Source organism: Perissodus microlepis, chromosome 7 (assembly GCF_051167445.1).
Source record: "Perissodus microlepis isolate ML-2025 ecotype Zambia chromosome 7, ASM5116744v1, whole genome shotgun sequence".
Taxonomy (NCBI): Eukaryota; Metazoa; Chordata; class Actinopteri; order Cichliformes; family Cichlidae; genus Perissodus; species Perissodus microlepis.
This window is the reverse complement of record NC_140467.1, coordinates 31,113,910-31,127,894: the sequence shown is the minus strand read 5'-3', so window position 1 is coordinate 31,127,894 and position 13,985 is coordinate 31,113,910. Positions and strand designations below refer to the sequence as shown.

General features: G+C 40.1%; 1 protein-coding gene across 8 annotated transcripts in view; it reads right to left on the bottom strand.

Annotated features, from left to right (window-relative positions):
* tcf4 (transcription factor 4) overlaps positions 1 to 13,755 on the bottom strand; it is a 243,221-nt gene extending 229,466 nt beyond the window's left edge. For 2 of the 8 annotated variants that reach the window (XM_084934634.1, XM_084934635.1), the window contains exons 1-3: positions 12,907 to 13,173; positions 12,541 to 12,579; positions 8,064 to 8,136 (exon numbers count right to left, since the gene is read on the bottom strand). In XM_084934634.1, coding sequence (XP_084790760.1) covers positions 8,064 to 8,136; positions 12,541 to 12,579; positions 12,907 to 12,978 — 184 coding nt within the window. In that variant the 5' untranslated portion in view covers positions 12,979 to 13,173. Of the gene's footprint in view, positions 1 to 8,063; positions 8,137 to 12,540; positions 12,580 to 12,906 lie in introns of all 8 variants that reach the window. The other 6 variants (XM_084934628.1, XM_084934631.1, XM_084934629.1 and 3 more) reach the window with 6 other exon arrangements.
* Positions 13,756 to 13,985: the final 230 nt, after the last annotated feature.

The following is a 13,985-nucleotide window of genomic DNA, read 5'->3' as shown; positions in this document are numbered from 1 at the left end:
TAAAAGAAAAGAAAAAAGACAGTTTGCTGGTTTTCTGATGAAGTCAAGCAACACAACCTGTGAGTATTCCTTAAATAAAAGCACACAGCAAGTGAAAGTAGCCCATTAATAATTAAAATACTGACGATGATGATGAAATGATAAAGGACAGGACACCAATCCCAGTCTTGGTTTGAGTCACTCCAGCACCAAACTTCAAAATGTGTCTTCTTTCTGTCTGTCTTATACTTCCTTGTTTCAGTTCTTTGCTAACCTTTACTATCTTTAATTTCTTCATATCCCTTCCCTTTTCCTTTTCCCATTGTTTCCTTTCACTGATTCATCAGTTCCCTCCTTCCTCGTGTTAGTCTTTTCTTAAACGCCTTTAGTAGTATCGTTCCTCTCTTATTCCTCACTCTTTTCCTTCTTGCTATAGTTATGCCTTCTTGTCCCTTTTCGTATTTTCTTTGACATTTACCATCTAATTTTGTTCTTTTTGTCCATCATTCACTCACCATTAAATTCTTACTTTTTTTAATCAGTTCTCCATTAACCCTTTATATTCCATTTCCTTTGTTTCTTGCTTCCTTTCAACTTTTCAACCTTTTTCGGTTCTTCCTTTCATGTTACGTCCCTCTAAAATTTCTCCCTCATTCTCTCCGTTTCATTGTTACCCCTTCCTCTCTTACTTCTCCATTAGCTCCGCTCCATCCCTTGTTTACTTTCCTTACTACACAATTTCTTTGAGTTTTTATTACTTGCGTAACTTTTCATTTCTTATTTCATCTTAATTTGATTTTATTTCTGTGTCCAATTATTTAAAATTCCTCTTATTCTGTTCTTTCCTTCTTTTGTTTCTTCCTTACTTCATTCTTTCCTTCCTCTGTCACCTTTGTTTCTTTCTGCTTCCAGGAAACAGTTCCTTCATCTCTCAGTGCCAACTTTAAGACACATGACAGCGGGGTTGATGGTTTGCCCTCACACTGCCAAACCTCTCTTTCCTCCCACCCCCACCCTCCATGGTCCCAACTACACACATAAACACCTGCCCACACATATTTGCTTGTTCAGACAGACAATTCAAAAATCATTGCCTCAAATCTCTTACACTCATTTTTTTTCCAATGCTCAACCTTCGCTTTGCTGAGGACACACACATTTACACGCTCTCGCTCACACACGCACACACATCTCGGTCGCCTTCCAACACCACTGACAGGGAGACAAACAGCGGATCTGAGAGGTTACAACGGCTTTTTTTTAAAGAAAAAAAAAGAGGAAAACACCAAAACCAGCCAAGACCTGAAATAGACGAGTGGTGGCAGCGGTGGTGGTTTTGACAGGCAGAGTGAAGCCGCTCACTGAACGGCTTCATCCAGGAGGAGATTAGAAACACACACACACCGAGTTTGAAGTGTGCATTATCTTTCCAGGGATGATCCCAAAATAAACAACAACAACAACGGCGAAATCTCTCAATAATTAAAACGCCTAATCCACTTCCTGGTTGGTGATGACCGTGGGCTGAGCATGTCAGCCGAGACTGTGCGGTGTTCATGTTTAGATGCTTTTGTGTTTTAAGGTGAATTTATGGGCAGAAATACAAGGGCTTACATGGAGAGGTACATTCACAGCTTTGTGTGAAGGCTGTCATTTCAGAGTTCAATCTCTACATAAAGACATGGTTGGGAAAATGTCACTCCTTATCCTCAAAAGCATCAGATAAACCAAATCCTACAAAATATTTTTAGCCCTCTGCCTCGTCTCACTGAGACGTTATTTTTATATTCAACACCTCAGTGTTTTCTGCTTTTATCCGGGCTCTTCTTACATCCAAATTTTCCTTCACCACCTATTTTCTACAGGACTTGGAAACGGGCTACTTTCTTTAGTTAGGATATATATAGGAATTTAAACACAAAGACATGTGTTAGTGGAAATGTGAATTACTGTGGAGCAGTGCCCACAGCACCAAAGATCAAAAACTGTACTGAAAGCAGGTACTGCTCGGTGATCAGTGGTCCATTTAATTCTCAAACTAAAGTAAAATTTCACATCAGGGTACAATTAAACGATGCCCTAAAAAGGCTTGGAAGAGATCCTTTTCATAGGTCTTTTCTAAGTAAGTGAGTGTAAATCAGCTTGCTAACTAACAGCAGGTTGAATGTAGCAACATTCACCTTGCTGAGTCTTGTCCTGACAGAGGTTTCTTCCTGTTAAAAGGGAGTTATTCCTTTCCACTGTTGCCCAACTGCTTGCTCATAGACGGTTGTCTGACTGTTGGGATTTTCGCTATATTACTGTAGAGTCTTTTTTTTTAACAAGGATGCCGACACTTGGCATCTGCTAATCTGCTAATATACAGGTCAATCTCTTGTGCCACCATCCTAAGATAACAGCCAAGCTAACATTAAATCAGCTCAAGTGAAAAAACAACCAATACTGGGCACACTTAGCTCAACAAAACATCATCTCGATTCAACGTAACCTTTGAAAAGAACAAAATCCGTCACCTAGGGCGATCGTGGCTCAAGAGTTGGGAGTTCACCTTGTAATCGGAAGGTTGCCGGTTCGAGCCCCGGCTCGGACAGTCTCAGTCATTGTGTCCTTGGGCAAGACACTTGACCCGTTGCCTACTGGTTGGTTGTCAGAGGGCCCGGTGGCGCCAGTGTCCGGCACCCTCGCCTCTGTCAGTGTGCCCCAGGGTGGCTGTGGCTACAATGTAGCTTGCCATCACCAGTGTGTGAATGGGTGGATGACTGAATGTGTAAAGCGCTTTGGGGTCCTTAGGGACTAGTAAAGCACTATACAAATACAGGTCATTTTACCATTTACCTACTTTTCGTGCAAATACCTGTGTCCTTACAATATTATGGAAAATCAGTGCTTTTATTACATGTTCTTTACACTGGAACCTATGCAGCACGTTTGTTAGAGTACCAAGGGTCTACAGAGAAATTTATGAGCAGCAGAAAGGTTTGCATTAACTTGTAATGCTTTGTCAAAAGGTGATAAATGTTATTGGGTTATTATGCTCAGCATATTGAAAATGTTTAAACTACTGTGAGCTAAGTTATGAGAGACTATTGCATCATTTGGTCTATGAGGGTACCCATAGAGCAGGGTATAATAAGGTGATAAGATGATGTTGTATCCATTCATTTATATATGCACAAATGTTTTCTTGATTGACATTTCTAAACTTATCAGGATCATTCAATAGTATGGCTACCAAAGCTCTGAGTCATACTACTGGCCTTTTAAGTCATGTTTTTCCCGATTTTCAGAAAACATGACCTGACCCCTGACCGCGAGGTGGAGATCACTGAGATTTGAACTCATCTGAGATTCTTAGTAGATGCACCTACAGCACCAATTTGACATTGATGCATTCACAAACTTAGGTGTCCACGTCCCCTGACCTTTGACTCAGCAGGGTGACAACAATGTCTCATCAATCTTTTACGGCGGAGAAGTAAAGAAACTGATTGAAAATTAGCTAATAGAAATCTTAATTTCCTAAAGTCTAACTTTAGGTAGGCCTACTTACTGGCTGTGTGAAGAAACACAAAGTTCTCTTTTTATGAAACATCAAGAATTTGTACGATCAAAGTTTGAAATCATCATTTATGTGACATTAACTGGAAGAGTAAAAACAGCTTAAGGTATGCATTTACAAACAGAAGTAAATACTTTACAGGACTGAGCATGAACACAAAATTTCAAATGTATGAAAGTGCATCATTCAAAGCAGAGTAACTCCTGTCAGTCTACAGTGAATGGACCCCATTCCATGTCAGCACGTCCCAGCCTATGGCCTCAACCCAGCCTTTGGAAACCGCTCCTCTCATGGTTGTGTAGGTCTATAGAGTTCTAATTAGCTGCATTCACAAACAGCACCAGGCTCATCAAAATGCCGAGGCCTGCAGAAAGCCACAGCAGGGGTGAGCAGAGCGGGCGCGCACGTGTGTGTACACGAGGATATTTAGATGTGTGTGTATGGGAAACACAGTGTGATTTGTATAGTAGGGTAAGCGTATGCGCGTGTGACTCCACGGTGTGTTCCTGTATCAAAAGAAAAAGAAAAAAAACAACAACAACCCTAACATGAAGATACACTTTGAGGCAGCAAACCTAAGGCCTAAAAAACGCTACAAATTCAGCAAAACTGAGACTTTTTTTTTTCTTTTGCCAAAAATCGTAACATTTGTCGTCCTCCCTCGCATTTGTATGCACGGCACAGGAGCAAACAACATCACCAAAACCGCGGAGCACAAACAACAACAACCACACAACGAAGCAGTAAACAAAGAAGATGCCTCGCCATCTCTCTGTATTCCAGCCAACTAACAAAATGGCTTCCGAACGCCGTTTAGAGGCAAATAACAGGAGCGGGAGCAACAGAAAGGATCCGGCTGTTTTCTGTGAAGACCTTCCAAAAAAGACTTTAAACAGAAAGTATCCTACTGGTATGGTGGCTGAAGGCTGCTTAATAAACACTGCAGATGCTGCCGAACATACACCAGACATACCGCAATGCAATCCTGTGAAACACATGAGGAAAATGCACCCAAACGCACAATGTGATCTCAAAGCAAAGAACGATGCATCCAACCACAGAGGTGGCAGGAGCAGAAGTGGCAAAAGGTGGAGAGCATGTGCTTATTAACATGAATGCACCTCACTGATTAATGCAAATTTGTTTTACGTACCCATTGCAAATGTTATCAACATACAGTATAAGATGCACAGGACAGCATCTGCCTTCTTTTTTCATCCTTTCACTTCATTGGCTGAACCAGAACAGAAGCATAGCAGGCACTTCCAAGGATACTATTACAATTAATTACAGCACCTCAGTAACATTATTTTTCATGAAGATAACTGATAAAATCATGGAGCAAATATTTTTTACATATATGCATCTCAGCTGATGTGATCAAAAGTCAAGATCTCAACCAGTCCAAAGGCTGAAGCTGTTTCAAAACTGCTAAACAAAAAACGAGCAGAAGAGTAATGCTGAAGAAGATGTCTGGTAACAAAAATAATAGCTTTGCTAATTTAACAGGGTAATGGCTAACCACAAAGGAGCAGAAATGAATGGATGAATCATTTTCATGGAAAACAGCTACAGTACAAGTTTATTGCCCTAATCTGCTTTCAGTCTTGGATCTGGCCAAAATGGATCTTAGATATCCCCAGGAGGCAATTTCAATAAGTGGATTTTAGCCCTTTCTGAAAGTATCTTGGATACATTAAGACCACCCGTCCATCTATCTATTTTTCTACTTTTCATCAGTAGAAGGAGCTGCACAAGAGGGCAACAGTCCACGCAAAGATAGACAGACCTCCTTTGGACCTGATCACCTCCTCCTCTTCTGGTGGTACACAGAGGTATTCCTGCGACAGATAAGGTCCAGGGTCTCCTCATGGTTGGACGTACCTGAAACATCTCACTTAGGAGCCCAGGAGGCATCCTACTCAGATGTCCGTATCTCTAAGGGTCATCCCAGACACACATTGAAAAAAGCTCACTTTTCATACAATGGGTGGGGTACCAATGTAGATTTTCAGTAAATCAAGAACTTTGACTTCATGCTCAGCTCAGAAAGGATCCAATCCAATAATCTCAAGCTCCATTCTTCCCATACATATGAAAAAACAAACAAACAAACAAGCAATCCTGAATACAAAAAAACAAAACAGATATAATAAGAACCAAGTGACAAATTCAATCAATGAGTGAAAACTGACATGCCGCTGAACAAGTATCAGCTAATGATGACTATGACGTCACTGTGTTTACATTCTCTGGACTATACTTACACTGTAATCTCTAACTTAAAATGCTAAGCTGGCTAACTGTGGCCATGCCCCCCAAAAGACACAACCTACAGCTAACACAATGTGAGAAGTCATATGTAACGGTGGTAAAACTGGCAAACAAACTGGGACAGAATACACAATATTTTGCTTTTTCAATTTTCTCTTTTAATTCTGCACCTCACTAAAGTCAAGTTGACAGTCGATCAAGTCCAGAGTTATTAGCATGGGAACATTTAAACGAATATACTAAATTAAAGTAGGCCATGTTGGTCCAGCAGTTTTACTGTTGTCTTCTTTTAGTAATTCTGAGCTCTAAGATGCATGGCATACGCTGCTTTGAAGCATCTAATAAACCTTTGTGGAAGGACTGAGACTATTGTTCCAAAATAAATGAGTCTCTGCGTGGAGGTTGATATTCCTGACTGCCTGTCATCAGCGGATCACCATAAATCTAAGAGACTGAATTAACTTTAGGATGACAGAATAGTATTACTACTTAATCAAAACTTTAGCACTACTTTAACATAAATCAACTGCTAACTTAACGGTTCAGTTAACACATTTTTTTGCATAATTTAATTTCGCCAGTTTTCTGGTTTAACTCCTTGAAAATTCAACTCTGTGATAAGTGCAATAGCTGAGCAGTGCTACAAGGTGATGCTTCTTTCATTTTTTTTTTTTTTTGTGTCGGGGAATAGTGGAGAGGTTTACACGGAAACTAATGGAAAGTCTTATCATGAACAGCTAGAAAATGTAGCTGTGGTGACCTGGCATTTTATGGCTGATGTTCAGTACAGGTAAATGTGTGGAAGTGTGCCAGTGTGGAAGTCCACATTCCCTAGGTCAGCATGGTGTTACTAGCACCATACAAGTTGCAGGTTGTGCAACTGATCATTTAATAAACATGTGTTATCACCTCATGCTTTTTCATGTAGTGGCTAAAAGGTATCCATCGATCAGTTTGAAACAAAAAAGTAATGGGTGGTTTGTATTTACTTCTCTGAGCGTATATATGCAGGGGGTTAGGGATGATGCACAGCAGACACATCACTGAGGATATATTGGCAGTCGCCCATTACTGAACTGACGCTGGCTGAGTGAAAAACTTTTAAATAACACCCAACCCTCTGAAGTACTTCCTACTAAGAATATAACTGCCTGGCTGGATGAATGAATCAATAACATGACATACCTAAAGACTCACTGACTCACTCTCTGACCAGTTTACAACCTCGCTGATGCACTCAGTGACTGTGTGCCATATTTAATCACTGACCTGCTGAATGAATGAAACACAGACTCCTTAACGAAACTGAATAAATGGTTGATTGAATGAATTAAAACACTTTATCAGACTGAACTGAGGGTAAAAGCCAGACACAACATTATGAATCAGCATTTTCAGTATCCACATTTTCAAGTTGGAGCCACCACATTCCACCGCTGACGAAGCCAAACCGTGCCTGTTTGACACAAACACTACCAGCGCGTAGAAAAACAAAGAAAACTGATCTCCACGACACAGGAAGGAAAGAACGACTGCGGCAAATCAGAAAAACAGGAAGTGTCCTTCAGGAATGAACCTGAGCAGCTGAAACACAGATGGGACCCCCCCCCCCCAAAAAAAAGTCAGAAAAATCACATCACCTTTTATCCAAGATTGGCATTCATATACTTATATAATGTGAAATAAAGCGGGAATAAAAATCGATATTGTGAGTTAACTCGAGAATTAGCTACTTCCTCTTTTTTGAATAATGTTAAAAACAACAATGTCACCAGATTCAAGAAACTGGGTGATTTGTTTTTTGTTGTTTAAATAAAATACATAATACGGAGACCATTTTTCTACAAACAATGTAGGAAAGTATTATGAGACAGATTTAAGCATATTCAAAGTCATATAATCAAACCAAGCAATGTTATTGTTTGTACACAATACGAGTAATGTAAAAATATAAACAGTATGAGTAAGCTGTGTTCTTAAATCGTCAAGCCAAATCTCATTTGGCTTTCAAGTCCGCTTGAAATATAAAGTAACCCACAATGCAACACAGCATAAAAACCAAAAACTGCATATCCACGTATTGAACACTGTTACCCACATTAGAAAATTCAAACAGCAAACAAAGCAGCAGTGAGCAGGTGTAAGAGGAAGGAGAGGAGGAGGCTGAGGAAAAGAGCAGAAGAAGAAGGAGAAAAAGAAGAAAAAGAAGATGATGAAGTGAGGGAGGAAAAAAAAGAGAAAGCTGACGTACTTGAGCCGGAGAAATGTCCGCTCCCCAGGGAGGTTGGCCCGTTCTTTCCACTGCTAACAGGAGGGGAAAACATCTACAAGACAAACAGAGTGCACATTACCTCCGAGAGCACTGACACTGCACACAGCAAAACATCTCTACAGAAACGTCAATGCAGCTACACGTGAAAAGCTTCATTCCAAAACGCCAATCCAACATTTGGCTGAGAGCTGTCAGCCCCTCATCTCATTATGGTCTTATTAGGAAATGTCATAAATTTAATGGTAACATGTACTCCCCCCCCCCCCCTTTTTTTTTTTCTCCATAGGGTATACTGTCTGTTTTTTAAATGCATGATGTCTTGTTTTGGAAGGAATCTTTGTGTGGATGTTACCAAGGAAAGTGTCCAACGTGACTAGGGCTGGGTATTGGTTGATTTAATACTAATAAGATACATCTGTTTGAGTGCCAAACACTTGACTTTGAGAAATGCCCCATTTGTTTTTCAAGAAGCCAAAGTTGTCACAGAAGTTCTCACTGCTATACAAGAACTTCAGGAACTCTGTAAGGAAAATTAAACCAATGTAGACATCTTTCCAAGGATTTTATGCCGTTTGTTTTGTTTTTTAAGGAAAAAAAAAAGATGCCGTTTTGCAAAACAATTTTGTAACTAACTGGTATGTCCAGGGTCATATCCCAGGAGAGGTCAAGGAAGTTAAATGTCAAGATCCAAAACAATGCCAAGAAGTTTAGAGTCAAGTCCCAAGTGAAGACAAACAAGTCCCAGGTCACGCATGTGCACATATGGGCAACAACACCCATATCAAGACTAATGTGTCCAAGTCAAGTCCTACATCAAGACTGACAGGTAAATCCAGGGTCATGTTTAAATCCAACAAAGGTCAAGGGTAAAGCTCCAATAAGTCAAAAGACCCAAATCGATGCAATCATAGTCATGTCCCAAGTAAAGACAAGCAAGGTCTAAGTCCTGTCCATGAGAAGATAAGCAAGTCCAGGGCAAGTGCACTCGAACAAGTGAAAAATCATATCCCAAATCAAGAGCAATATGTTATGAATTATGTTGTGAAACAGTCGAGTCCTTCATCAAAATGTGCAAGTTCCAGGGGTCAAAGGTCACGTTCCAAAAAGTTAAAAGCCAAGTCCCAATGCAAGGTCAAAAGATCCCAGAGTTAAGATGAGTAAGGGTCAAGTCCTGCAGAGAAGATATTTCACATCAAGACAAACATGTCAACAGTCCAATGTTGAGACAGGCAAGTTCCTAATCATGAGAAGATAGGCAAGTCCAGTGTCAAGTACCAATGTAAGTCCAGCAAGTGAAAACTCAAATCCCAAATCCAGTCCTTCATCAAAACATGAAAGTTCCAAGTCATGGGAAGAGGGGAGTCCAGAAGTCAGTATCTTAAATCAAAGTTCCCACTCCAAGTCCAGATCAAGTCCCTAACGTTCAAGTCCTTTAGAGAGTAACATTTTTAAATATATAGAAATTTAGAGAACCAATGCAACTGTAAATTTTAGAAGAAAATTGAACTCAAAGTAATCCTGTCTTTGTGCACTTTTATATGAGAAAAAAGAAATTGTTTGCAGTCAACCTCAGGAGAGTTACAAGAAAATGTAATGTTCTTAGGTATCGTGTTGATTGAATTTGATTGGCTGCTGTAAAATAATTAAATAATTCAAAATAAAATCATCTACAGAATGATGTCATGTCCTAATTTAAAAAGGGAATCAAAGGCACTGATATTAAAAGTAAAATTCGATGTACAAGTTTTTATTTTGGAGTTTTAGTCAAGAAATCAGATTCTGACTTTGGTCAGCACCTCTTGATGCAAGGTTTTGGCCCTTCACTGTTTTCCACTTGATGCTATGGACACATTTAGGTCTGTACTCAATCCTAATCAGAGAATCCCAGCTCAGAGCTAAACACTGAAATGAAGACTTGGTGTTCCAAAACACTGTGGGATTATTTTTGTGAAGCGGAGAGAAATCAAATTCCTCTTTCAGCATCTGTGAAAAATAAACAGGACCACTTACATCGCCTGCTCACCTTGGTGAAAAATATGTTTTCATTCTAAAGTGTCACTTTTGCCAAATGTTGGATGGCTTATTTTGGAATGAAACACTTCATATCTACTTCATATCTGACTTAAACATATGAGATAATCATCAGACCTAGTCACCATCTGCTCTACACATCTACAGGAAAATCAAGCCCACGTTAAGACAGACTGAAGCTGAATACTGATTCCTGCCGTGCTTCGAGATGAGCTACTGTAAAGCTTTACAACAGAACACTTCACGCTATCAAAGTGAGACATCTGACCCTCACAGATAACCCCTCTGGATGAACATCAGGCCCGTGTGTTGGCATGGCTGACCGCAAACACACTCCGAGCTTCACACTTACAGACGGTACAAGACTGTACTAAGTCAAGGCGTTCGAGAGGCTTTTGGTTTTATTTCAGATCAACCAGAATTCTGATAAATTAAACCCTGACCCAAAGCAGCGAACACTTGATCCATCACTGTTCTTAATGCTGCTTGCTGGGCCTGGAAGTGCGTCTGCCGAACAAGGAGGTTGCTTGCTTGTGTATTCAATCTCTCTCACAGCTGCGACAAATAAAGAGGGAAAACAAGCGTTGGGGAGATAAATGATCTAACTCGGACTATTAGCAGGTCTATCGATATCCCAGTCTAACTGCTTTGAGCTGCTGGTGTCAGCTTGTGGGCGTGTAAGGACAGATGATTGAATAAATTAATGTTCAGTCTGCGTTTATAATGAGCGGAGACACATTTTAGCTGCTGCTGCCCTCCTTTGTTTGAATTTTTTTTTTCAAATTAAGATGGGCTGATTGACATATCTTAAAAACCTGTTCAGTTTTTAAACCAGGGAAAATGCCTTTAATATTAATGCATTATCTCTTAAGGACAATAATTATTTTTCTACTTTTGTGCATAATTTAACTTCTGATTGAACTTTTCGGCATTTTGAACCTATGATATAATATCTAAACAACCTTTTATACCATTTATACTATAACCCGGCTTACTAGATATAATAGCACTATGAAGAATATTTGTATCACAGCAGCATCTCCTTGCCATTGGAATTATAAATCAATTTACTGAGTCTATTTTATTTTATTTTATTTTATCAAATATATCATATTTAAAATATTCAGTTAACCATTGTACAGGATTAAAATTTGTAAAATAATTTGAGCCTTTTATTTTGCTTCTTTTTAAATATATGCCACTATTCCCAAAGTAATTGAATATGTTGTGTGTGCCACTAAATTGGAAATTAGTCACGATTTCCGTCGACTTTGGGCACTTCTTATTCTTCTACATGGACTTTAACGATAGTTCTGCTGTAAACATGGTAAATAGAGACCTACTTAGCTAAGAGAGTGTGTGTTCTATAATTACAATTTTTCTACAGACATATTCTGATGTGTGTATGAAGTTATTAAATCTAAAAAAAATGCAACAGGGGTTAACTTGTATGAGTTGATGCACAAGTTCTTATCAACATGTTGCACTCAAATAATAAAAAAGGGTAGTGCATTACAAGACACTAACGTGTAGGTTGCATGGCTCTAACAACAGATTTTCTAGCAGGCCTCAGCTGTGCATCAAAAGAGTCATGAGGCACACTATCTTCTCTTTGGCATTTAATTCCTGTAAAAATGTATATTTTATGATATATTTCTCATCAAAAATTATTTGTAGCACACTCCTGTTAAGTCACTTGCATGCACAGGCCATGGCTGTGATATTATGCTTTTACAGTATTAAAATTAATATAATAACTCACAACATTGCAGGTAAATTCTATTTGCATGTCATGCAGCATCACTGTACCCATGTCCCTAATACTATTATATTTTGATACCATTATGTCCATGCTGCTTCTCAACGTTTCATAACCGGATTAATGTAAGTCAGTTTTTTCCCCCTCTCATCATTTAGGGGTGTTTCTGATTTTTTTCCCCCCCTCTTCCTCCTCCTCTTCAGACCAAAGTTGCTCCCAGAGGAGGAGAGGCGCAGAGAAAACATGGGCGAGAGCGGGGACTCTATTTCCTGTCCGTCAAGTTCACCACTCAGGCTGTTCTCTTTAAAAACACACGCACACTTTCAAACCCAATCGCGGGTTTGGACATTTAACAGCAATGCTGCAGGAATATTTACACTGCGGGACAAAGTATGACACATTTCCCTCTCTTCGGCTGGCTGTCTAACTGTCTGTCATGCAGGTTCATGATTCAACATCGAGCCTTTTTCTTTTTTTTTTTTATTTGCATGAAGTATTCTGTACGAAACGGTGCAGAGTGCATGGAGCAGACTAGAAAGTCACATAGAAAAAAGGAAAAACATTTACTAAATCCTATCATGGGTAGAAAGATAAAAATAATAATAATAACAACAATAATCAGGCTACACATGAAGGAAAAAAATGACTTAAAATGAGATATACTACCATGGATGTTGGGAACATTTTCAAATCGCTGTTTCGCATCTATAAGACAACAAAATTACTAATGCAGCATCACAATTCTCTGCACACACAAGCAAAAAATTAAACAACACAAAACCAACAATATGCACTGACTTTCTGCAAGTTACTCTACATAAACACAACTTTTTGTGCAAATAGTTAAAAGACTGAGTGAAGGCTAAAATATGCAGGCTGGGCTATGTGCCGTGCAACTCATACATTAAAAATGTAAACAGTGGTGGATGTAAAGCCTACAGAACGCCTTTATTCTCCTCTATGGCTTGCTCTCACATGATACCTGTCATTTTATTCATATTAGCGATAAGAGAAGAAGGTGGATTTCCTTACCGCGCTGAAATCCAGTAAGTCACTCAGTTCCTTGTCTGTTCCCAAAGCTGCCATCCGCTGTTGATGATGCATTTTAGCAAAATCGCACGGACCTAAAACATGGAAACAAATGGAGAGACAGATAGATAGAAGAGGATGGGTAGACAGATTGATAGATGGAGAGATAGAAAGGAGGGAGAGAAGAGAGGAGGAAGACCTCGGCTTTTTTGCGCACCGCTCCGCTCCCGGATCGCTTTTCCTCCACAGCGAAATAAATCCAGTAAAACAACCTCAAAGCCTCGATCGCAAATCTAGTTTTCTTTCATCCTCGGAGTAAGGGCTCAGTCCCGGGTTCCTGGTTTTGGCAGCAGGAAATAAATCGCAAGAAGAAGAAAAAAAACTGACAGGAAATAAAAGAAGGGGGGCGACAGAACGGGAGTCTTTTCGCGTGTGTTTCAGTGTGTTTCCCCTGCCAAACAAGTCCGACCTCCCCGCGCTAACACGCAGTTTGTCCGCCGCGGCTGACTGTCAGGCTCGCATACGATATAAATAAATAACACTTTGTGTCTCAGGAAGGAAGACTATCACCTCCGAAATGTGTAGTGTTTGTTCTACGTGTGTGTGTTTGTGTGTGTGTGTCTGTGCGTTTGTTTTGCGTCAGCGGAAGAGTCCAGGCAGGCTGAGCGCTCCTCCTGACCGGGCTGACGGTGCCCTCCGCTCGGCTGCGGGTGCTGAAGATCCCCCGGTAAGCAGGACGGATCCCATGTGCGTCTGGCACAGCTTCGGCGAGATAAATGTGATCGTGCGGCCACCTAGCTTACAGTCTCGTTTAACACCACTGAGCCGAGCGCCGAGCTGCTGCTGCCGCCGCTGCTTCAGGAGAGAGCGGAAAATCCACAGGAAAATAAATAAATCTCCAAGAAAAATCGGGTTTGTTTCGCTGATTGATTGGCGCGGTGATTGGCTAGTTTGATTTGGATTAATTGGGCTAATTGAGGAAGGAAAAGGTTATTCCTTCTTGCCCCCTCCGGAGTTTGCTAACTCTTTCGTGCTTGAATCCAGTCAAATACAACTTTTAAAAAATATAAATCTTTTAAATA